At 34.9% G+C, this 24,961-nt stretch overlaps 1 protein-coding gene across 1 annotated transcript in view; it reads right to left on the bottom strand.

The window, feature by feature from the left end:
- The window catches only part of HCN1 (hyperpolarization activated cyclic nucleotide gated potassium channel 1), a 368,640-nt gene that overhangs the window by 39,443 nt on the left and 304,236 nt on the right, over positions 1-24,961 (bottom strand). The window contains exon 6 of the mRNA XM_046672402.1: positions 8,888-9,128. Coding sequence (XP_046528358.1) covers positions 8,888-9,128 — 241 coding nt within the window. The remainder of the gene's footprint in view (positions 1-8,887; positions 9,129-24,961) is intronic.

The following is a 24,961-nucleotide window of genomic DNA, read 5'->3' as shown; positions in this document are numbered from 1 at the left end:
TGGGAGAATTGAGCTAATCAAGTTGTGAATTTACCATCGACAGATTCCTCACACCTTCTAGAAAATCAGTATCAGCTTTTATAAATGTACAATGTACTAAAGGTAAACTGTAAACTACAGATTGGCAGATGCTTCAGTCCTCTTACAGATAACGAATAGTCACCAAAACAGGGATTGCCTGTGGTTTTTAAAATCTGTGGCTCTAAATTTAAAAATGCCAGATGTCTGTTATCTGGCCAAATGCATTTTGGGCAAAAAAAGCCCTAAATATGCACATTAGCTATATAAAGTACCGGCAGTCTCCTCAAGGCTGGCAAAATGTTAGACATCATTAAGCAGCATTTAATACCAAATGATTTATAAAGGCAACAATCATGGGAAATAGTTTCCTTCTGGAAGGCTTATTTCACATCACTATATCATAAGAACTGAAGGGACAGACGTGTTGAAAGGAAAATTAAGAGACTGAATCAATTAGGACACTTGAGCGTAGAAAGACGAACGACAAAAATGAAACACATTATATCAGAGAAACAGAAGATTTTCTTTAAAATCATGAATTTTAGAATATGAAGATACACATTTGAAATTTTAGTGAGGTATATTAGTGGCATTTTATCTTAGTGGAGAATATATTAATAACACGATTACTTTAATAGGAGGGTTAAGTAGAACACATGAATAGATTACAAATCAGTTTAATAAATGCATGTATAAAAGGGCCATGGATGGCTCTGAAGAGAAGCTAAGGCTTGGTAACGTTTGAAGTTTACATCCTAGAGGGTCATCATGCCTTGTCTTAGGAAGCAGTGAGGTACAGGGGACAAAACACAGGCCTTGGGCTCAGATTCATAGCTGAGTTTGAAAGCTGGCTGTGTCCCTTTTCAGGTACATGGCCTTGGCCAGTTTGCTTAACTCCTCTGAGGCTCATTTTTTGCATATGTAAGAGGAGAATTATAAAATTTTCCTCATAGGAGGAGTCAAGAAAAGTCTAAATACTCCTTTTCCTACAAGCAAGACCCTCACTCCTTTAGCACCCAAAACTCACTGCCTCACCATCCACTTGGCCTGAGCCACGAGGACCAATCTCATTAGTGGCTTTATGCCCACTCACCATCAATCTCAACAGGAAGCCTGGGACTCCCAGGCAATCCCACATGCCCAAACTCTAATCCCATATGGCCGATGGGCAAGGAAGCGTTCCTGATCCTGCTTCCCTGCTTTAACTTTCGCCAAAGCATTTATCACCATCTGATAATGTGGTTTAATATCTCAGCAATTTCCAGGTTTCTTTATTAAATTCTTCTGTCTAAAATAAGTACCCACTAAAATAAACTCCAGGACTGTGGGGAATTGTGTCTGTTTTGCTCAATGCTGTATCCCCAGGACCCATGAATGTGCCTAATACACAATAGGCACTTATTCTGTGTTCATTTTCTCACACTCTCTCTCCTAGAAGGTTACTTGGGCCCTCTGTTGGTGAGAGTGCTGAATGTGACGAGCTGATCTAACACACCGTCTCCCCGACCTCGACACATACACACAAAAACAAAAACCAAAAAACTTCTCTGGGTTAAAAAAAAAATCTGTGCTGATCTAGAAACATTATCGTGTATTATTGTAGAAATAAATCAAGTTAGGCACAGAATACAAAACTCTGAATTTGATCTTTCTTTGAATAAGTCTCCTTATCTTACTATTTTGCTCACCTTTTACTTGGAGTCTGCTATGTGCACTGATTATGTTTATTTAACTCGGACAGTTTAGAAGAGTGGAATGAGCATTCCTCAATTGATGCTTGGCTCTTCTTCTTAACAATACTATGAACTCGCCACACGCAGCTTACCCAAATATAAAATCAGTATACTACAGAAATCTATTCATTTCAAAATTTTATATTAAATACTTAAAGAGGTATGAATTATAAATTCTAACATGCTACATAAGTACAATTTATTATTGTTAGATTCTAACTGCCTTTCAATATCTTCTCTGGTGTTTAAATCAAACAAACATCAATTGTTATGTGTGAGAGAATGGAAAGCAATGCAGACCTATTTTTTTTCCATAAACTGTCCATCAAAGACTTGTGCTTTCAGTACCCTGAGGTCCACTAACAGCCACTTCAGGTCATCATAGTGAAAATGCAAATAAGGCTGAAAGCAGTGAACCAAAACAAAATATTATTTTACAGAATTTCTTATTGAAGTGATTGGGTTGAATAAGCAGATATTTGACTCTTATAGGAATAAACTATAGGGGAAATATTTGTTACATTGTTGAAACGTGGGATGCCTACACTGGAAATTTTATAAAGCTAAATTTAGAGTTGATCATTTACATCTTAAGACATTTAGGAGAATGGATAAAATATATATATTCTATATAGAATTACATTTTAATTTTTATAGCTGTTTAGTAATTGTAGAACATTTCACTCTTCTTAAAATAAATCTCCTTTAATCTTATCATCTTTCTTATTCATCACTTATTATCAATACAATTTATCTTTTAACATATCTGATATTCTGTAATTCTCCTATTCAAACATGGGCTTCTTTCTCCCCACCATCCCCTCTCCAAAAGTTTCCATTTAAAATTTTTGAAAATAATTTAAATAAAAGATAACTCATGTATTACATAATAAATCTAGACTTAAAGTGCACTCTATTTAGAAATAATGCATAATAAATCACTATATAAAAAAATGCAATGGAGTTTGGCCAAAACAGTATAGTCAGATTTATGTGTACTCAAATTACAGTCACCAAATGAAGAATGGTTAAAAATAAATATGCTACTTTTTTAAATTCAAGAAGCTAAAAGACAAAAAGCAAAAACTAAAAAATTAAAAGAAATGGAAGAAAAGATTTCAAAAAGAAAAAATGCATAAATTATTGAAATAAAAAAGAAATGAAAATAAAAACTGTTTTTTTGAAAAGACCACAAAAATAATAAATATTTAATGTAAATGAGACATTAAAAAAGTGACAAAACAGAAAAGAACAGTATTAAGAAGAAGAAAAGAGATATATTATAGATTTAGAGATTAAACAAATATAAGGGAACTTCTGGTTTTAGTTCTGACATGCTTGGAAGTCTTTGCTCCCTTTGAATTAATTCAAAGAACAAAACATAGGGCAGACATAGGGCAAATCTTCACAACATTGGATTTGGCAATGATTTCTTGCAAAGAAAGGCACAGCAATCAAAGAAAAATTAGAAAAATTAGACTTCATGAAAATTTAGAAAATTTGTGCATCAAAAGACACTATCAACAGAATAAAAAGGCAATCTACAAAATGGGATAAAATATTTACAAATCATATATCTGATAAAAGATTGATATCAGAAATATATAGAGAACTCCTAAAAATTAGCAACAACCTGATTCCAAAATGGGCAAAGGACTTGGATAGACATTTCTCCAAAGAAGATATACCAATGGCCAATAAACACATGAAAAAAAATGCTCAATGTCACTAATCATTAGGGAAATGCAAATCAAAACTACAATAAGATACCACTTCACACCTATCAGAAAGGTTATTATCAAAAAACAAAACATAAGTGTTGATGAAGATGTGGAGAAATTGGAACACTTGTGCACTCTTGATGAGAATGTAAAATTGTACAGCTGTTATGGAAAATAGTACAAGCATTCTCCAAAAAGTTAAAAATAGAATTACCATATGATCCAGCAATTCCACTTCTGGGTATATACTTAAAAGAATTGAAAACAGGGTCTCAAAGAGATATTTGTATACCTATGTTCATAGCAGCATTACTCACAATAGCTAAAATATGGAAGCAACTCAGTTATCTATCAGTGGATGAATGAATAAATAAAATGTGGTATATATATATAAATATATATATATACACATACAATAGAATATTATTAAGCCTTAAACAGAAAAGAAATTCTGACATATGCTATAACGTGGATGAACCTGGAAGACATTATGCTAAGTGAAATGAGTCAGTCACAAAAATATAAATGCTATACAATTCCACTTGTGTGAGGTACTTAGAGTAGTAAAAAATCATAGAGATGGAAAATAGAATGGTGGCTGCCAATGACTGGGAGGAAAAAGGGAATAGGATTTATTGTTTAATGGGTATAGAGTTGCAGTTTTACAATGAAAAGAGCTCTGTAGATGGATGGTGGTAATGGTCGCACATTATGAATGTATTCAATACCACTGAACCATACACTTAAAAATGGTTAAGATGACAAATTTTATGTTTGTGCATTTTACCACAATTTAAAAAAGAAAAAAAAGCAAAGGGCTATAGGAAGATATATCATGTTAATACTGATCACAAGAAAGCTAGAGTAGCTATATTAGTTTCAGACAAAGCAGATTTCAGGACAAGAAAAATTATCAGATAATTTTGCCTGCATAAAGCAGGGTATTATGTAATGATGAAAGGGTCAATTCTCCAAGAAGATATAATAATCCTAAACATGTATGCACCCAATAATAGGATGTCAAAACACATGTGGAAAAAACTAATAGAGCTGCAAAGAGAAATAGATGAATTCACTATTATAATTGGAGACTTCAACACCCCTCTTTTAGTAATTGATAGATCAAGCAGGTCAAAAACCAGCAAGGATATAGTTGGCCTGAACTGCATCATCAATAAACTTGATCTAATTGACATTTATAGAATGCTCCATCCAATAATAGCAGAATACATATTTTCCTCAAGTTCACATGGAACATTTACCAGGATTCAGAGCCATAAAATACAAGTTAGCAGATAAAAAGTAATGGAAATCATGCAAAATAAATTCTCATGCCTCAGCAGAATTAAACTAGAAATTGACAACAGAAAGATAGCTGGAAAATCCCCAATATTGAAAAAACTTTTTTTTCTTTTTTTTTTTTGAGGAAGATTAGCCCTGAGCTAACATTTGCCACCAATCCTCCTCTTTTTGCTGAGAAAGATTGGCCCTGAGCTAACATCTGTGCCCATCTTACTCTATTTTATATGTGGGACACCTGCCATAGCATGGCTTGATGAGTGGTGCATAGGTCTGCACCGGGATCAGAACCGGCAAACCCCAGGTTGCCGAAGTGGAACATGCGAACTTAACAGCTGTGCCCCAGAGCTGGCCCCATAAAACACTTTAAATAGCACATAGGTTGAGGAAGAAATCTCAACATAAATTAAACAAATATTTTGAACTAGAGAAAATTAAAATATGACATCAAATATTTGGGAGGCAGGAAAAGCAATGCTTAGAGAGGGATTTATAGAATATAGCATATAGCATGAAATACATATATAGAAAGGAAGAAATATATAAAATCGATAATCAAAGCTTCATCTTAGCAAATTAGGGAAAGAAGTAATTTAAGCTTAAAGCAAGAAGAATCAGGAAATCATAAAAATCAGAGCAGAAATCAATAAAATTGAATACAGAAAATGGTGAAGAAAACCAAGGAAAGCAAAATCTAGCTCTTGAAAAGATTTCAAAAAATTTTTCTAGGAGAGCTAGTCAAGAAACAAAATGAGAGAAGAAACAAATTATCAACATCCAATGTGAAAGAGTGATCATCAGTACTGATCCTGGGAACATTAAAAAGGATAATTAAAGAATACTACAAACGTCTCTATGCCCACAAATTTAATAATTTAGATGAAAGGGATCCATTCCTGCAAGGACAAACTAATGAGACTCACATAATGAGAAGTAGATAACCTGAATATCCCTATATCTATTAAAGAAATTGAATCAATAATTAATAACCTTGTAAAATATGAATAACCAGATGCTTTCACTAGTGAATTTTATGAAATATTTAAAGAAGCAATGATACAAACTTTTCACAATCTTTTCCAGAAAAGAGAAGCAGAGAGAACACTTCCTATTCCATTCTCTGAAGTGAGAATTACCCTAATACAAAAACCAGAAAAACATATTACAGGAAAGAAAATGTACAGAGCTGTGTCTCTCATGAACAGAGATATAAAATTTGTGATAAAAATATTATATAATTGAATCCAACAATTTTCACACATTTTACTGCACTTTTTGTACATTAAAAATGTATTTTAGGCATGCAAGGCTGGTTCAACATTCAAAATCAAATTCAATCAATGTAATCTACCACAACAGGCTAAAGAAGAAAAAGCACATATGATCACAAAATTGGCTGTGAAAAAAATGACAATATGCAGCATCCTTTTATGATTTAAAAAAACCAATAACTCTCAGAAAAGTAATAGGGGTGAACTTCCTCAATTTGATAAGGAATACCTATAAAAAAACTTTCAAATAGTATCATACTTAATAGTGAGAAAGTGGATGATTACTCTAAAATTATGAGGAAAAAATTCTCTATGAGGACTAACGAAAGATCAGGACAACTCTGTTCACTCTCACCATTCCAATTCAACATGGTACTGGAAGTCCTTGCCAGTGAAATAAGAAAAGAAAAGATAATAAAAGGTATACGGATTGGAAATGAAGAAATAACATAGGCTCTATTTGTAGATGACAAGACTGTCTATAGAGAAAATCTCAAAGAATTGACCCAAATCCTATAACTCATAAGTGAGTATAGCATAGTCACTGGATCAACGATTAATATACAAAACTCAATTTCCTGTAGTACAGAAATTAACAATCAGAGTTTGACATTTAAAGAAAAACAATACTATATACTATATGATTCTAATTATATGATAGTTGAGACAAGGCAAAACTATTGAGGTAGTAAACAGATCAGTGGTTACCATAGATTTGGGAGCAGGGAAAGGTTGAATAGTTGATGCACAAAGACTTTTCTGAGGTGGTAAAACTATAGAATACCATAATGGTGAATGCAAGACAGTAAGCATTTGTCAAAACCTGTAAAACTTTACAGTGCAAAAATTAAATCTTATGGTATGCAAACCAAAAAAATAATTTACAAAGTCAGGAGTTCTCAGGATGGAATGCAGAATACAACAAAAGAAAATAAATGTATTACAAATGTATGAAACAATCTCATTGAACGGAATAAGATGCTGACCTGTCTTTGCAAATGAATGGAGAGGCAAAAGGAATTGGACACAAGACTTGTACTCTAGTTGATAAAATTATTTCCCATGGATGTATGCATTAGCAATTCTAAAACCACTATACATGTATACTAGACTTGGACAACTAAGTAGATGGATGGGCGATTGTGGGAAACAGATTTCTTACTGTGGAGTAAGTGGAGTATTACAGATAAGCAAGGGAAGGAGGCTAGAATAATCCAGGTGGTAATGCATTAGAGTTGGAAATAAAAGTATGGACTCATATTTAGCTTAATATGGTTATAGATGGCTACACTTAGAAATATTTATAGATATGTGTATATATACAGGTTAGTAAATACATATATATATGTATATCTTTGCCTTATCAGTGGAGAGGGCCTAAAAGTAATTATAGTCCAGTAGCAATGAGCACATCTAGTGTCCAGCTCTTAGTTTCTAAAACCACTATCCAATCAAAGAAACCAGGGATCTTTGGAGAAACGGCTGATTCTAAGACAGGGTAGTAAATATACAAGATGAGCCTGGAACATCTCATGGTGCTAGAAAATAGGAAAAAAATCTTAAAAAAAACCCCAAACCCACAATAATGGGGATATTTCAAAGGCACACATGGGCCAACTGAAAGAGGCTCAAATGCCCAAAGCTGGAACAATTTGGGCAGCATAATTAATAAAGTAGTATTGGATTATAACCCAAATTATGAAATAAATATCCATGAGTCTTTACTGATATAAAAAAAAGGATTTAATAAACAAATAAATGTGAGAGAGTAAATAAGTTTTCTGTTTAAAAAAATTTCGAATAATTTATGTGCATATTCTGCCCTTAAGGAGGTGGAGTGTTATTCCCCAGTCCTTAGTTGTGGGCTGTGCGTAGTGACTAGCTTCCAAATAGCAGTCCTCCAAAATCCTACCCCAATCTAATGATGAGAAAATCATCAGGCAAATCCTAATTGAGGGACATTCTGTATGATACCTTACCAGTGCTCCTCAAAACTGTCAAGTTCACCAAAAACAAGGAAAGTCTAAGAAACTTTAAAAACCAAGAGCTCCCCTGGTTCTCAGTCTTTGATATGGGACTGAATTATACCACCGGCTTTCCTGAGTCTCCAGCCTGCAGACGGCAGATCATAGAACTTGTCAGTCTCCATATTTACATAAGTCAATTCCTCATAATAAATCTCCTTTGGGGTATATATATCCTAAGGGTCCTGTTTCTCTGGAGAACCCGGCTAATATACCTTTCAACTAGAGGCTACATTTCCCAGCCTCCCTTACACCTAGAGGTGCCCTTGTAACTAAATTCTGGCCAATCGGATGCGAATAGCAGTGATGTTGGCAATTCTGGGCACACATCTAAAGGGAAGCTGCTCACTCTTCGCTTCCTCTGTCCCCTCTTCCACCTTCTGTGGGCCATATATTGAACCATGATAGAAAGGAACCAGCTCCTCTTGTATAAATGAGAAAAACACTCTAGAAGATGGCAAACAAACAAACTGAAATCTGGGTTCCTGAAAACTGTCTTTGGGAGAACCATCTGACCCTACTGGGACTTCTGCATGAGAGAAAAATATGCTTTCCATCTGGTTTAAGCCGCTGTTAGTTGGTTCCAGTTTAAGAGGATGAAACGATAGTCTCACTGATACAGTAGTAAATGCGCATGCAGTGAACACGTGGCACAGAAATGTGAAAACATACCATTAGAGACACTTTTATCAGAATTCAGACACAAGCCCATATTCAAAACCGACAAATAAAGATTCGGACATCTCCAAAATTCTGATAAAGACACATATCACGAGAAACTTAGATTTCATCTCAGTTGCATTCTCCTTTTTACTAACCTCCAAAGTAAGAGCCATCTGTCAGCTTCATTTCTTTACTGGATTTTGTGATGACACCAGCAACACCATGTTGAATGAAATACATTTTTTTACCCACAGCTCCTTCTCGTATGATATAATCTCCAGGTTGAAACACCTCAAATCTCAACTTGCTCAGCATGGCAGTCACAAAATTAGGATCCGCGTTAGCAAAAAGAGGCATCGTAGCCACTAGTTTCCGACAGTTGAAGTTGACTATCTCCTAAAGACAACAAGAATAAACAAATATTAAGAGAGATATTAATCATATCTGGAAGAAAAAAACCTGCTGAAATTAAAATCTATATATAGCATAATATCACAATTGAAATTCAGAAACCAAAATACATAAATTCTAATAATCTATATATCTCCTCAAAGCCAGGAATTATGTTTTATTTTTGTGTTGAAATTTTTTATTCCCCACATCTAATATATTATAGACATAAAATGAACATTCAATAAATGTGAATTAAATATATACATCTTACCTTTTATAATTTCCCATGCCCTTATTCTTCTTTATATAAAATTAGAACTAAAATGTGGAAGAGTCTTAGTCTCCCTTTTATCTTTTTCTTTGTGAAGAAAGGAAGCCACATCACTTCCTATTAGCTCTGACATGACTGCTTCTGTGCTCCACTGTATTCAACAATCTAACTTGCACCTACTGACAGGAATTCTGAAACAAGGGCCCAGCTGCCAGACAACAGAATTTTGATGTTTTTTCTTAATGTTATTCACACTAAAGTGAGGACAACAGACAGTGCAGAGAAAGGTTACACAACGAAGACTAACTATAAGCTATAGTTATAAATTCAATCTGTTTCTGGGCTAGATCAGAAAATCATTCTTTCCAGTGCCTCCTGGATTTCCATTGAAGTCTTGGACTGGAGAGAGGCCATATTTTCCTTTTCTTGAATTGTTTGTTTTATTTCTGGGATCAGGCCAATTCCATAGAAGATCTACATGTTTGATTTCATTCTGTGGATTCATTCTATGGATTAGACACAGTTCTGTCCCTCTGGACCAAAATATGGATATGGGACCAACCATGTTTAATCTTGCAAGTAAGATACGTAACAGAATAAATAATGGGGATCTAAATTTTACCTCAATCCCATTTCTCAGAAATTCCTTCTCTAATGAGCCCCCAAATTTTCTAGGGTTGAACCTAAATTTGTGCTCTTGCCTAAAAGACATAAAAACTGAGGTAACATCTGTTAAGAGGTGGAAAAAGTGCAGAAAGATTTGGAGGTATTAACAGAGTCTGAGATCTGAATTCCTGCTCGGGGAAAACGTGTTAAACAAACTTCTAGATTCCCAGACTGAGAAAGAAAATTTCCCTAATCGTCGTTCATCAAATGACTTGATATTATCCCAGGATAGGTAAAAAAAACTCCAGCCGATACAGAGGGCACAAAATTTTGGGTCCACCATGGAAAACAATATCTTGTGACTTCAGCAGAGCAGAGAAGTGTCTCTAAGACTGGGGCTTCATGGAGGATGGCAACAATGTTTAAAAATCAGCAGCAATAACCAGAAAGTGAACATAGCAACAGAAACGATAGAAAGATACTACATATGGTACTTGGTGCAGTATCATTCAAGCCCAAAGAATGCACAGCTGACTCCATGGGTGGCTGTATCTAGGGCAATTTGTGTCCAGTTTTAACTGGTGCTGAAGACCTATAGTGGGGTGGGGGACTACAACAAGGTTCAGCATATGGTAAGTGCTCAATAAATATGCATGCATGGATGGAAGGGAGGAGGAAAGGGAAGGGAAAGGAAGGAGTGGGAATAAAAGGAAAGGAAGACGGAGTTTCAGGAGTGGAAAAAAGGTGCTCACAAAGCCTAGTTTGATTCCTATTGGGAGGTAGTTGCTCAAAACTCTTAGAATGCTTTCTCAAGAAAATAGCTTGAGAAACAAGTCTTAAGTGCATAAAAATGTGCTTTTTGCTATTCAACATACTTCTATACAAAAACCACATGAACATAAAAGCTGAACCACTCAAGGTACTCACGACAACCACATGAATTAGAAGCAGAGATATGTCATTAAAATGACTGGATGGGTTGTTTGAGATGTAAAGATTTCACATGGAAAATGACATAGAAGAATATTGTATAGGAAACTGGAAATAAATCAGGTTGCAGAGAAAATAAGAATTTTCAAACAGTAATAATAAAGAGAGAATCCTTTCATCTATGTTCTTTGAGTTGAACTATACAAATTTTTCTCTTCATTTTTTCTCTTTTATTTTAGAAAATAATTGGAAGTATATTTTGTCAACAATTAAACTGGTCTTTATTTATATGAATAGTTCTTTTTCTATGATGCATTACAGATTCAGGTGCACCCGTTAGAACCACCTTGATTATAACACTGCAGAGATAATTTCATATTATTGTTATCACTTGAACAAATCCATTCATTTTCTTTCTTTCTGTGGCACTTTTACCTCCACATGAAGACTATTTGACGAAACTGTAAATTCTAACAACCATTTGCTAGGAAAAGATGTAATGAGACAGAAACTGATTTGCATGTAAAAGTCCTCCCTTCTCCCAAGAAAGTTGCCTTCTCTGAGGGTGGATAGTTTAACTGAAACTATAATCTGAGTGTAGAGGTGAAGCAAAACTTTTAAAAGCTCTTATCCATCAATCACATTCTTTACAGCACATTTTCTTAGAAAGAACATATTTAATTAAGTTATTAATATCTCTCCATAAGTAAGACAAGACTTTTAAAGCTCCTCCTCCATCAATCACAGCTCCTCATATCACATTGACTTAAATAAAACACACAGTTATTAACATCTCTAATCTCTGTCCAGATTCTTTATGGCAGTTGTTATAATGGCCTTTTTAGCAATAAGTCTGGCCTGAGTTAGGAGTATTGTCTATATGCATTAAATAGCCCTGACCTTAATAATACCATCAGCACTTTAAAAAAATGTAATTACTTCTTTCTTGGAGCATCTTGCAGTACCAGAAAGTATAAAAGTGCTAAAAATCAAACAAAGAAAAACATCAACAAAAAAATCTCCACAATGATGAGGGTTTTTCAAAGAGACCAACTGAAGAAAAGCTACTAATAGCCAAAACTGTACAATTTGAGTAACAAAATAATGTTGTAGTAGATTAACCCCAAAGTATAAAATAAATAACTGTGAACCCATACTTATATAAAGAAATGATTGAGTAAATTAAAAAGTAGGAGAAAGTAGACAAATCTCCTGTTTAAATTCCAAATAAATCAAGTTTATCTATTAAAAAACCAGCATAACACAACAATCAAACAACAACAATGAAGAACCCTGCATTTGATCTTCTTTTACATAAAATCAGTTTATTTCCCATGTGAAAGTCTTCTCTTTCAGTCGTCTTGCCCATTGTTTTGCTAAAGTATGAGAGGATTATTCATGTTCATTGTTTAGTCACAGTGTAGAGAGTATTTTTTTAAAATATAACACAGATATAGAAAAGTGCACAAATCTTAAGTGACTTTTTCAAATATGTGCAACTGTATAACCACCTGGATCCACATAAAAAACGTTTCTCAGAAGGCTTCTTTTTTTTCCTTTCCAGTCAACCTCAGAGGTTCCAGCTATTCTGACTTCTGTCACTATGAGCAGTTTTAATTGTTCTGGAAATTCACATAAATGGAATCACACACGGAGTAGTCTTTTTCTGTCTTTTTTAGCTCATCATGATGTCAGTATGATTCATCCATGTTGTATGGTGGCAGTTCATCCTTTTTATGTTTCAGGCTGTATTTCATTTTATGACTATGCCACAGTTTATTTATCCATTCTACTCTTCATAATATTTGGGTTATTTCCAGTTTTAGGCTAATAAAATAAAGCTGGTATGAACATTCTTGAAGTGCCTTATGCACTGATTTCTCTTGAATATTTACCTTATGTTGGAATTGCTGGATAATAGGGTAAGTATATATTTAAGTTTAGTAGATACTGCAAAAAGTTTTCTAAAATGATTGTATTATTTTTCTTACATCCGAGCAATATATGAAGTTCCAATTGTTCTGCATCCTTGGCAAAATGTGATGTTCTCACTCTTTTTAATTTTAGCCCTTGGTAGGTATATAGAGATATCTTATAGTTTTTAAAATTTTTCTCATTGTGGTTCTATTTTACATCTTCTCAACGATTAATATTATGAACATTTTCATAGGCTTATTGGTCAGTTGAATACCCTGTTTGGTGAAGTGACCAGTTAAGAGTTTTCCCCATTTTTTTTTTTTATTGTAGGGTTTCTTTTATAGTCTTGACATGAGTTCTTTGTTGGGATATGCGTTGCAAATATCTCCTCCCCGTCTGTGGCGTGCCTTTTCACTGTCAATGGTATCTTTTACCATTAATGTTTTGTTGGTAATTTGATTTCTAGTTTGTTTAACCTTATGACAATCAAGAAACACGATATTTGAGATATTTAGATCACGTGGGGAAGGATTTATTTTAAAAATAAATCTGTGCTTTGGAATTGTGCATACTCTGAGGCCCCGGGAAAGTTTAAGCAATATCTTCTTTGGTTATTATTAAAAAGAATAACAGTATTTTAAGGCTCCTTCTAGCACTACAATTCTTTATTGATAACTTAAGTATCATTGTGGAAAGTTCCATTTTGTGAAACATTTAGTTTTCCTCCATTCAACTTATTTCATTCTACACAGTATAGTTCTAGAAAGTTTTAAGCATGGTAGCTATAAATATAATTACCATCATTACAACAATGAATCATGGAGTAATCTTAACAAAACAGAGCTGCTGTTACATTGCTAAATTCCTACACCCAACACACCCTGTATTTTTAGACTGTGCAGAGCACACAAGAGCTTCCTTCTAAGAACTTATGTCAGACAGACATTCAAATGGCATCCAGATGCGCAGACTTCTATATCAACTATAGAAACAAATAAATACATACAATCAAATCTATATCAAATGATACTTTACCATCTAGACCATCCTATAAGAGTGGTCCTGATGTTGCCCTATTTTTTTTTTTTTTCTAGTTCGGTAGCCTAGACTAATTAGAATCAAAACAGAGTAATTGGGTGTATTAGGGTTTCTTTAAGGCGGGAATGATTTTAAGAATGTACATAATAAAAATGAGACAATATTTATTTAGTTCTTGCTGAGTTCTAGGTATTGCCTTACATTTTTTATAGGTATTAATTTCTTTTATCCTCACAAAAATCCCATGCCTTAGGTATATTATTGCTATCACATTTTATAGAAGATATTGAATAATCTGCCAAAGACCACACACTTGCAAGGGGAGGAACTACAGTTTGTTGGGCAGCCCAGTGCCTTAACTTAGAGTTTTGATGAGTTCTAACAGGCCATACTACCTCGGTACATATCTAGAAGGACCACAAACCCTGCAGATATCAATGTTAACCATAAATTTGTTCTTTTGAACTTTACACATTTTGAGAGCCTGACATGCACACCTCTTGATTGTGAAGTGGCAAAATGATGGCTACATACTTGGCTGTTTTTATTTCTGCCACAGCAATTATTTTTAAAATTCTGAATTTGAATGCCTTTATATGCAACATGCAAACGGCATGCATGCTCTGATTTGCCACAGTTTGTAAAACACGTCTGTATTTGATATCATGCTGCTTCATACAATTAGGCTATCTGACTGGCTTCTTAAATCAATAGAATTTGACATCTTCGAACTCTACAGGAAGGGAATGCAAGAAAAGAGAAGGAGACCACTATTTGTTGTTGTTTGTAGGGGGTACATCTTGCATCATAGGGGACACTGTCAACGTGTGCCCTTTACTTCTCCCTTTTTAAGAAATGTTTCTGCAATGAGATCTCTGGTTCCCCCTGCACAGCCACCAAAGGAATGTTGTTATTTAATTTGACAACAAGTTAAGGATAGAATGTGGAAGGAAAGAGAAAGGGAACAAGATTTTTTATTCAGCACTCATTATAAGCAGGTACTTCACATATTGTATCTCATAATTTTTTTTTCTGAATAAGATTTGCCCTGAGCTAACATCTGATGCCAATCTTCCTCTATTTTGTACGTGAGTTGCCGCCACAGCATGGCCATTGACAGACTAGTGGTAGAGGTCCATGCCCGGGCTGCCAAAGTGGAGCATGTTGAACTTAACCACTAGGCCACCAGGGCCGGCCTGTGTCTCATTTATTTTTTTGGGAAAGCAACCAAAGAATAAAGTTGAATTTTGTTTTATTTCCCCACATATACAAAAGAAAGAAGATTGCAGAGCTTAGAGAGAGGAAATACATTATCCAGACCACAGAGCTAGAATATGTCTACAGAAACAAACCATTGTATTTGACTTCCAAAGCATTGTGAATTCAACCCCACCATAGGGCCTCCCTATTATCTGGCTCCTAAAAGCTTAGCACCTAGAATTAACCTAAACTCTTAGATTTTGCAGTTGTCTCTGCTTTAGAATAAAGATAAATAGTCACTTTTAGCATTTTATAACTTTTTTAATCTAAAATTTTACTCATTTAAGACTAATATCTATCGCTTTTTGCTTAAACGTATTTCTGAGATTATTTACATTTTTAACCAATTTGAATGTCATATTTTATGCAGTATACATATTTTCAGGGCAGGTCATTAAATGTCAATGTATTTGCTATTGGGGAATTCTTCAAAAATATGTGTGTCTAGGGGCTGGCCTGGTGGCACAGCAGTTAAGTGCGCATGTTCCACTTTGGTGGCCTGGGGTTTGTCGGTTCCGATCCCGGGTGCAGACATGGTACCTCTTGTCAAGCCATGCTGTGGTAGACATCCCACATATAAAGTAGAGGAATATGGGCATGGATGTTAGCTCAGGGCCAGTCTTCCTCAGCAAAAAGAGGAGGATTGGAGGCAGATGTTAGCTCAGGACTAATCTTCCTCAAAAAAACAAAAAGTGATACTAGTTAAAAAATAAGCAAAAAAGGTCTTGTGTTTATTATATGTGATTAATTGCTTTGGAAATATAGCTGCTTTAACAATAATTAGTCAAAAATTTTGTGAAAACTAAGTAACATAATATTTCTTTTATGTACAAGACTAATTGAATTTCATCTTCAATTACCAACATTCATGTATATGTCAGGTAAATAAGAAGCATTTCCTCTGCACCAGAAATTAGCGTAAAAGGTAAATATAGAGGAAAACAAATGAGATCTTGAAGCATAATTAAATGATTTAGAGTGATATTGATAAATAACCTCCTGGTCAACATGAACTCATTTCCTCTAATGACTCCATGACATAGTCACAAATGATGAAGGGGAATAATGGGGTATTGGTGACTGAATATATACAACAATTAATAAAAAATAAGCATTGTAAACCTGGGGCCTAAAGATACTTAAGGAAGGTGTCAATGGACTTCATGCAGCTGCCCTGAATCTGTTGAAGTTATATGCAAATAGGTGTACGCTGTGTATGTGTCTAATGTGAGACAGATGGCGATTTTCACTAGATTTTCAAAGGAGCCATTACCAGCAAGAGGGTAAGCACCACTGGTCTAAATGTAGTATAATGACCATGATGGTTACTGAATGCATTGTGTTTTCTCACTTAAGTATAACAACAACCCAATTGAATAGTTACATTATTAACCGAGTAGTATAAATGAGCCAAATGAGTCTCAAAGAGATTGTCATTTCACAAAAATCACATACCATGTGAGCCCAATAATTAAAAATATACAGTCTGTTCCTAGAGCTACTTTGTCTAACATGGTAGCCACTAGCCACATGGAGTCATTGACCACTAGAAATGTGGCTAGTGTGACCGAGAAACAGAATTTTTAATTTATTTAATTTTAACCATCTAAGTTTAAAGTTAGAAGCTGTCATTTCAGTTATTAGAAAATGTTAGATTATGTTTGAAAAAACTTGGATAGGTGGACATACTTTTTCAGTTGCAAATTTTACGAAATCTGTATCCAGATCAAGCATTTCTGAGGAAAATTTAGCATCCAACTCAAGATGTACTGTAACTATAAAACAATACACCAGATTCTGAAGACTTAATACAAAAAAAATGTAAACTATCTCATTAATGTTGTTCTTATATTGATTGCATGTTGAAATTATAATATGTTAGAAATATTTAGCTAAAATTTTTTACACTTAATTTCAGGTTTCCTTTTTATTTTTTAATGCAACTGCTAGAAAATTTCAAATTTCATACATGATTCACGTTAAATTTCTACTGGACAGAAAGTGCGGTTGCAGAACAAGTATGATGTCATACGTAAGGGAATCTGGAATATAGAATGCAGCTCTAGATTTTTTAAAACTTCATGGTAAGTATGTTATTTAATGAAGAATTCTGCATGATAAATATAAAGTAAAATTTTTTGATATTTATTTATACCTTGAAGAGAGAGGTGGAACAGAATGTGAGACGTCCACAGATGAATAAAATTTGGTTTATTTAGACTCTTGGAAAGATTAGATTTAGATCCCAAGATTTCTAAGAAGAGTAAATCAATATCTGGAACTGGGTAACTAAAGTTGATTTTGAGACCTCACTGAAAAGACCTGAGGAAGTCATGTGCAATCATTACCTCTAAGACCACTACACGACATCTGTGAGGCAATAAATAAATGAAATTAAAACATCCATATCAGCTTCTGAGCAGTCGTTAGTGTCCTAGGAGAGGGTACCTCTGAAATGACAGCTGAAGTGTCGAATCCAGAGCACAGTACATAGAAGGTGCCAAGAGTAGGGTAAAGTTTAGTTTGTGGGTATGAGGTAGGACCATTTTTGGGAAATAGAACATATTCAGGATTACTCTGTGGGATCTTGCCCTCTTCAGGGCTCTCATGTAGACAGCATCAATAAGGGAAAACAATGGCTTTAATGAGCTGCCACAGATGACATTTTCCTCCTTGTTATTCTTTAGAGGAAGACGGTAATCCTGTGGATGTATTTATGATATTTTTCTAAATACAGTTTACTGAGCTCCAATCCAGGTTCAGAGAATCTGAATCTAAATCTTTAGGGGATGTGACTCAAAATCTTCACTTTTTTTTTTTGAAGGAGAAGATTAGCTCTGAGCTAACATCTGCCACCAATCTTCTTCTTTTTGCTGAGGAAGATTGGCCCTGAGCTAACATCTGTGCCCGTCTTCCTCTATTTTATATGTGCGATGCCTGCCACAGCATGGCTTGATAAGTGGTGCGTAGGTCTGCACCCTGGATCTGAACTTGCAAACCCTGGGCCGCCTAAGCAGAATGTGAAAACTTAACCACTGCACCACCAGGCTGGCACCCAAAATCTCCTCTTTTAATAACACACTTCAAGTTATAAGCAATCAGGTGTGGAAACCATGGTTCCTAAAATAAAAAAGTACCTGAAAATTCACATCTAGTTGAGAGTTAATTTTATATTACACTCAAGACATACATGTATATATTCAGTTTAAGATAATTGTAAAGAATAAAGCAAACATGGATTAGACACTGTGTGTGTGTGTGTGTGTGTGTGTGTGCCTGAGCTAATCCCTGATTCCAAAACTCATTGGCTCTGTGCCCATAGAAAGTGCCTCAGACTCTTTAGATCTGAACCTTTTCACTTGTAAAATGGAGATCACACTAGCAACTCTATCACAGATTGCTGTGATGATTAAATTAAATAGCACAAGTAAAGCATTTAACAAAGCTTATTCAACGTTATCTATTATAAACCATTATAACTAATAACTATGTTACAAAACAATATCTGTTAAGATCTAATGAATGGTAGAATAAATACATTCTATAAAATTTCAAAGAAACAAAGATTTCAAGATAATTTAGTAAGAGGATATTGGGTCAGATTAAAAAGAAAAACAGTTGAGTTGGGGACTAGTTATTAAAGATCAAAGTCAAGGTGGGTACAGAGGTTCAGAAGAAAAAGATGACAAGATATTCTTAGCACATAGCCAATAAAATTACCTTTTTGGCCAAACTCAAGGAATAAAATATAGGATTCTTATAATAAAACTGCCTGACTGATACAATAAATTTGGAAGGTAAATTATAAATTACATACTCATTCCACTTTTTTTAAAAAGGGAAACACATGGGGGTAATTTTTTCAAAAGTTCCCTCAGCATTCTCAGCCAGCTTATATTGATCTGGTGGTTTGCCTTCTAAATTGCAAGATGGTCGACTGCATGTATAAGAGAATTAACCCACAGAAGCAGATCTGAATGCTTAAAAATGTTTTAAACATTTACCTAACCTTGACTAACAAGTTAGGTAACACTTCAATTTCTTAAACTCTAAGCATATCCCTTGATTTCTATGTCCTATTAAAGAGGATTACAATAAGCTATTTCTCTAGCTGGGAATTTGTCTTACTTTTTTAAAGAGAGCTTTTACTGGAATTCCTAAACAATTTGAATATCAAAAATTATGCAATAAATTACAAAGGCAAGAAATACCTTTAATACTTATTTTGGGAAAGTTAAAGGAGTTAGAGATATAAAAGGGAGGATTGATGAATTAATATAGGGTGCCTCAATTTTAGTTTACTGTAGTTTTCTATCTTATTAAAGAAGAAAGAGTAACCAAGTATTTTTGTATTAGCAAGTAAATTGTATTTTTTAAAATCTTTGAAATCAAAAATGAACATATATATCCCTTAAAATATATTAAAAAAAAACCTCTGTGTTCTCATCGCTATAATGAAAGTAACTTAATATGTTTATGTATTCTCTTAAAATAATCTATTATTCACCTTGATATAGTGGTAATCATAATATACATTCCATATTTTTTTTCCTCATTTTTATTACAGAAAATATTTCCCATTTTGAGACATGGTCCTCACTGCCATTCTTTTTAGTGGCCACACAATATTCCATCTTGTGTTAATCGTAGTTATAGTAAGAAAAATCCAATAGAGATAGAGAGAAATAGTCTGCAATGGCCTCTTAAATACTGGCAGACTTTATCATTTTTCACCATTACTTGTCCTGAAATCCACCTATATCATTAATTGCTAGGTTAATAGTCTCCTCAAATTATGAGTTAAAAGGTAATTAGTCTAAAATCTCTGCATATACAAATGGTCAATTACTATTAAGTGGCTTAAATAAAATCTGCCTGCTTGTAAAAGATCTATCAGAACAAGATGAATTTTGAGATGTAGACATTCAAAAATTTTAATATTTTCTGTAGTTACAGTTCTCATATGCATCTAATTCGGCTTGAGGTATTAAATTACATTTAAATCTTACAATATGAATGCAAACGAAGTTTGAAATTAATTTAGTCTTAGCATAGTCCCACTGGTTTGCCTTCCTAGAACATAGGAACGTATCGCCCGTTAGGTACCATACAGGATGACAACAGATGATAAAATTCTCTTAGCATTCACTTAAATTTGATTATAAAGGAAAGAAAAAGAGGTAGAAACAGACCAAAGAACCCTAAATTAAGGAGTTGTATATTAACATTGAGAGTGTTCATTAGAGACTTTGTATCTGAGCCCCACTCTGTGGTGTCCCAGGCTTGAAGCTCAGCGAAGATTTGTGTAAGCTCCAGCAGCACGCAGCTCCAGTGGCCTGAAAGCTGTGAGCAAGGTGATGGAGGGGTTTGCAGAATAAGAGTTAAGCCTAATTGATGTGGTGAAAACAGATTGATGTGAACTGGCAAATACAGCTGACAGACGCCCAGAAGTATACTGAACTAAAAAATATTATTAAAACAGGACCAGCAGAGAGTAGAGGAAATTAATTCTGAGAGAAACTGATTTCAAGAATTTGATAAAAACCATATTTGAAATTTTATCATAGAATCCACATAAATTTATTTTGTCATTAAGAGGTCAGCAATAGTAGTAATCAGTGCATAACAGTATGGGCAAAGGACCGAGGAAATCAGGCCAGGCCCTAAAACCAGGCAGGCATCCTAGGAGGCATTAAATATTCATTCATCTGTCACTCTGTTAGATTTGTACAGAGCCCTGAGTGTGTTGGCAAGTGTTATGGGCTGAATTGTGTCCCCTCCAAATTCATCTGTTGAGGCCTTTTCTCCCAGTACTTCAGAATTTAGACTGTATTTAGAGGTAGGGCCTTTAAAGAAGTAATTAAGTTAAAATGAAGCTGTTAGGGTGGGCCCTAATTCAGTCTGTTTGGTGTCCTTATAAGAAGAGGAAATTTGGACACACCAAGAGACACTGGGGATGTGTGGGCACAGAGAAAAGACCATGTGAGGACAGAGGGAACAAGCCAAGGAGGGAGGCCTCAGAAGAATCCCAATCTGCTGATACCTTGATTTTGGACTTCCAGCCACCAGAACTATGAAAAAAGAAATTTCTGCTGTTTAAGCCACCCAGGCTGTTATATTTTGTTATGGGAGCTCTAGCAAACTAATAAAGCAATTAGGCTGGTAAAAGTGTGGCAGGGAATTAGAAGGAGATACAGAGCTAAATAACAAATAAAAATGATAGGATAAAAAAAAGAAGAAAAAGTGTGGCAGGGAGGATGAAGCTGCCCCCTCCTGAGTATCTGCCAAGACATAGCCGCATCACGGCTCTGACAGCGAGGGAGGGGCAGGATCTAGTTAGGGTCACACTGAGGAGCTGTGGAACACCACCCATACGCTTCAACAACTTCTGAGCTCTCCAGTCTGGGGAGAAATACATTCAAAAAGATATTTAGTTACATGAAGAAAGGATTTTGCTTGATTTTTGTATTAAGCGTGAAACATCTTGGGCATTCAGGTGACAGAAGCAGATGGAAATGGCACTGGAGATCAGGACTAGAGACACAGCGTTGGGTGCTATTCTATAAGATTAATTTTTAAAATTTTCATAAATATATATAGCAATGTTTACTCTTTTATTCATTCCTACCTGTACAATTCACCAGTATATTTACAATGTTGTATAGCCATCACCACTATCTATATCTAAAACTTTTTCATAATCCTCAACAAAAACTTTGCAACAATTGAAAAATAATTCCCCCTTCTCCCTCCCCTCAATCCCTGGTAACTTCTATTCTACTTTCTGTTGCTGTGAATTTGCCTATTCCAGGGATCCCATAAATGGAATTATGCAATATTAGCATAGGATTAATTTTTGAAGTCCTAAAAATAAGCAATACCATTCCGAGAAATATTGGGGGAGGAGGGAAATAATGAAGCAATAAGAAAAAATCCAGGAAAGGGCCCAGTGGCCTGGCTCTCCCTCACCACAATAATACAAATTATCTTCACTCCCCTTCCAATTTCTATGATTTTCTTTTCTCCACATCTTCACCGATACTTACTATATTTTGTCTTTTTGATAACAACCATTCTAACAGGTGTGAGGTGGTATCTCATCGTGGTTTTGATTTGCATTTCCCTAATGATTAGTGAAGTTGAGCACCTTTCCATGTACCTGCCGGCCATTTGACTATTTTCTTTGGAAAAAATGTCTATTCCGGTCCTTTGCCCATTTTTCAATTGGACTACAGTCATGTACCACACAACGACATTTTGGTCAACAACGGACTGCATATACGATGCTGGTCCTGTAAGATTAGTACCACCTAGCCTAGGTGTGTAGTAGGCTATACCATCTCGGTTTAAGTTCAGTCTCTGATGTTCGCACAAGGAAGAAATCACCTACATGATGTATTTCTCAGAACATATCCCTGTCGTTAAGCATCACATGACTAAATTTGTTTTCATTCTGTTGAGTTAAAGTTCTTTATATATTATGGATATTAACCTCTTATCAGATGTGTGGTTTGCAAATGTTTTCTCCCATTCTATAAGTTGTCTTTTCATTCTGTTTCTTTTGCTGTGCACAAGCTTTTCAGTTTGATGTGGTCCCACTAATTTATTTTTGATTTTGTTGCTTGTGCTTTAGGTGTTGTATCCAAAAATACATTGCCAAGACCCATGTCAAGGTTTTTCCCTGTGTTTAAGGCCTTAAATGATTTTGAATTTTAGTATGTAGTGTCTGCTTAGTCTGGCAATTACGCACATGTGACTTCCTACATTTATTGCACTTTTAGCAATGTATTTTAACTTTTTCTCATAGTTTTTTAAAAATGCATTTATATCTTGTCTCTACAAGCATATAGTAAGAACTTTGAGATTGGAAACCACATTTCACAATTTACCTTCCCATCAGGCCTGGATCAATGTCCGGCACACATTAAGAAATCAATAAATGTTTTTTGTCTGTTTTCTAAAAACTAGGGATACAGGGGAAAACCTCTAGGCCAAAAGAGAGAAGACCCAATTTCTTTGCTTGGTAATATGACCATGACCAGGCCACTTACGTAATTTTTCTAGCCTTTTGTTACTTTGCATGTTACATGAGTATCTGATAATCTATGAGATCCCTATATAGCTTTACGATGCTATCATTCCAGCCCGCGTTAGTTAATCTTAACTAAACCCATTTTTAGAAGACATTTAATAAAATCATTAAGTACATACTTTTAAAAAAAGATTCAGAATTGCACTAAATAAGTATGCATGCAAATTATGCTTTCTTCCCTAACAGTCTATTCGACAAATTAAAGGTCAGAAGGGCAGTATTATGCGCTCAGTCCGATTCATGTTCTGTGAAAATGAAATATACTGACGTCCTATATTCTACTGGGACACATGATCTGTACCTATTTTCAGCTCACAGCTCTTCACACTCCATTGTTTAAAAATAGATCAGTTCTGAACTTTGGAGACAGGCTCAGAAGGGCATTAACTTCACTCTCGACTGTTAAGTTTGCCATTTTGCTCTAATTGAATCAGTATAAATCTGATCACTTTAAAAATAGACCTTCTTACTTTGTATACATTCTAACAGCCTCTCATAAGCACAGAGGCACAGTTTGCTGAATTTTTCTAAGTAGTTTTTTAGTTTTAAAAATACTGCCTGCTTTTATGAAAGCATTCATCAGTCTCATGATCCTAACATTTCAATGCCAAGTTTTGATGCTAAGACATTGTCTCCAGAAAGCCGGCTGTTAAAATGAAAGAAGAGCTTATTAGCAGATTGTTTGAATATTTTCCAAAGGAAATGATGAGGCTGGACTTTGTGTCCCTCCTGTGTACGTCCTAACACCCTCTGAATGACCCTCTGATAGCACTTTCGCACAGTTATAATTGCTTAATTAAATTTCTGTCTCTCACTAAGTTGTATGAGCCTTTTGTTACTTCCCAAGAGGCCTGAGACTATATCCTATTCTCTACTGAATCATGGTAATACCAAGAATTAAACTTTACTGTGTACTTCCTTTGTGCCAGGCACTTTTCTAATTTTTTATATTTTTTGCTCATTTAATCTCTGTAACAACACTATGAGGTAGTTTTTGTCATCATTATTCACATTTAAAGATGAGGAAGGTGAAACACATACAAGTTGTGAAATAGTCTGAAGTTGTACTATAGTAAGTTGTGGAGCTGGGTTTAAACGAGGCTGCTGGAACAGGGGCCGTGCTCTGAAGTACGATGCTGTACAGCCCCTCTGTTGGAGGTTGTCATTCATTATTTGTTATACAGCTGAAAGAATACATATAATTATTAATGGCACTGAGAATATTATGAAATGGATTTAAACTATTCAAAACAATGAAACTTTGAATACCTGAGCAGCCAGGGGAAGACAGGAGCATCTTATAAGCAGAGGGAAGGAGGAGAAAAGAGGTGGACTCCCAGGGAGAGCCAGGTCAGGTAACAGCTGGGATCCCAATCTACTACCAACCCCAAGTTTCTAGAGAGTATCGAAGTCCAGCTTTGCAGACTCAGAGTTTTGACTAGGCATAGCCACAGAGCAACAAGAGAATGAAGATTATAGATCTTAGAAAATAAATACATCACAAAATAATAGCTGGAACTTAAAATGCCAAGTGCCTGGGTACCACCTTAAGGCTTTTTCTCAGAAAACTGTAGTTGTTCCTTTACTTTCTGGTCCATGTATTTTAGTTCACAGTGAAATGAAGATAACATTTGTTTGTTTGTTTGCTTTCACTGAGGAAGATTAGCCCTGAGCTAACATCTGTTGCCAATCTTCTTTATTTTTTTGCTTTGAGGAAGATTA

Source organism: Equus quagga, chromosome 9 (assembly GCF_021613505.1).
Source record: "Equus quagga isolate Etosha38 chromosome 9, UCLA_HA_Equagga_1.0, whole genome shotgun sequence".
Classification (NCBI taxonomy): Eukaryota; Metazoa; Chordata; class Mammalia; order Perissodactyla; family Equidae; genus Equus; species Equus quagga.
The sequence above is the reverse complement of the archived record's forward strand: the minus strand, read 5'-3'. Positions and strand labels throughout refer to the sequence as shown.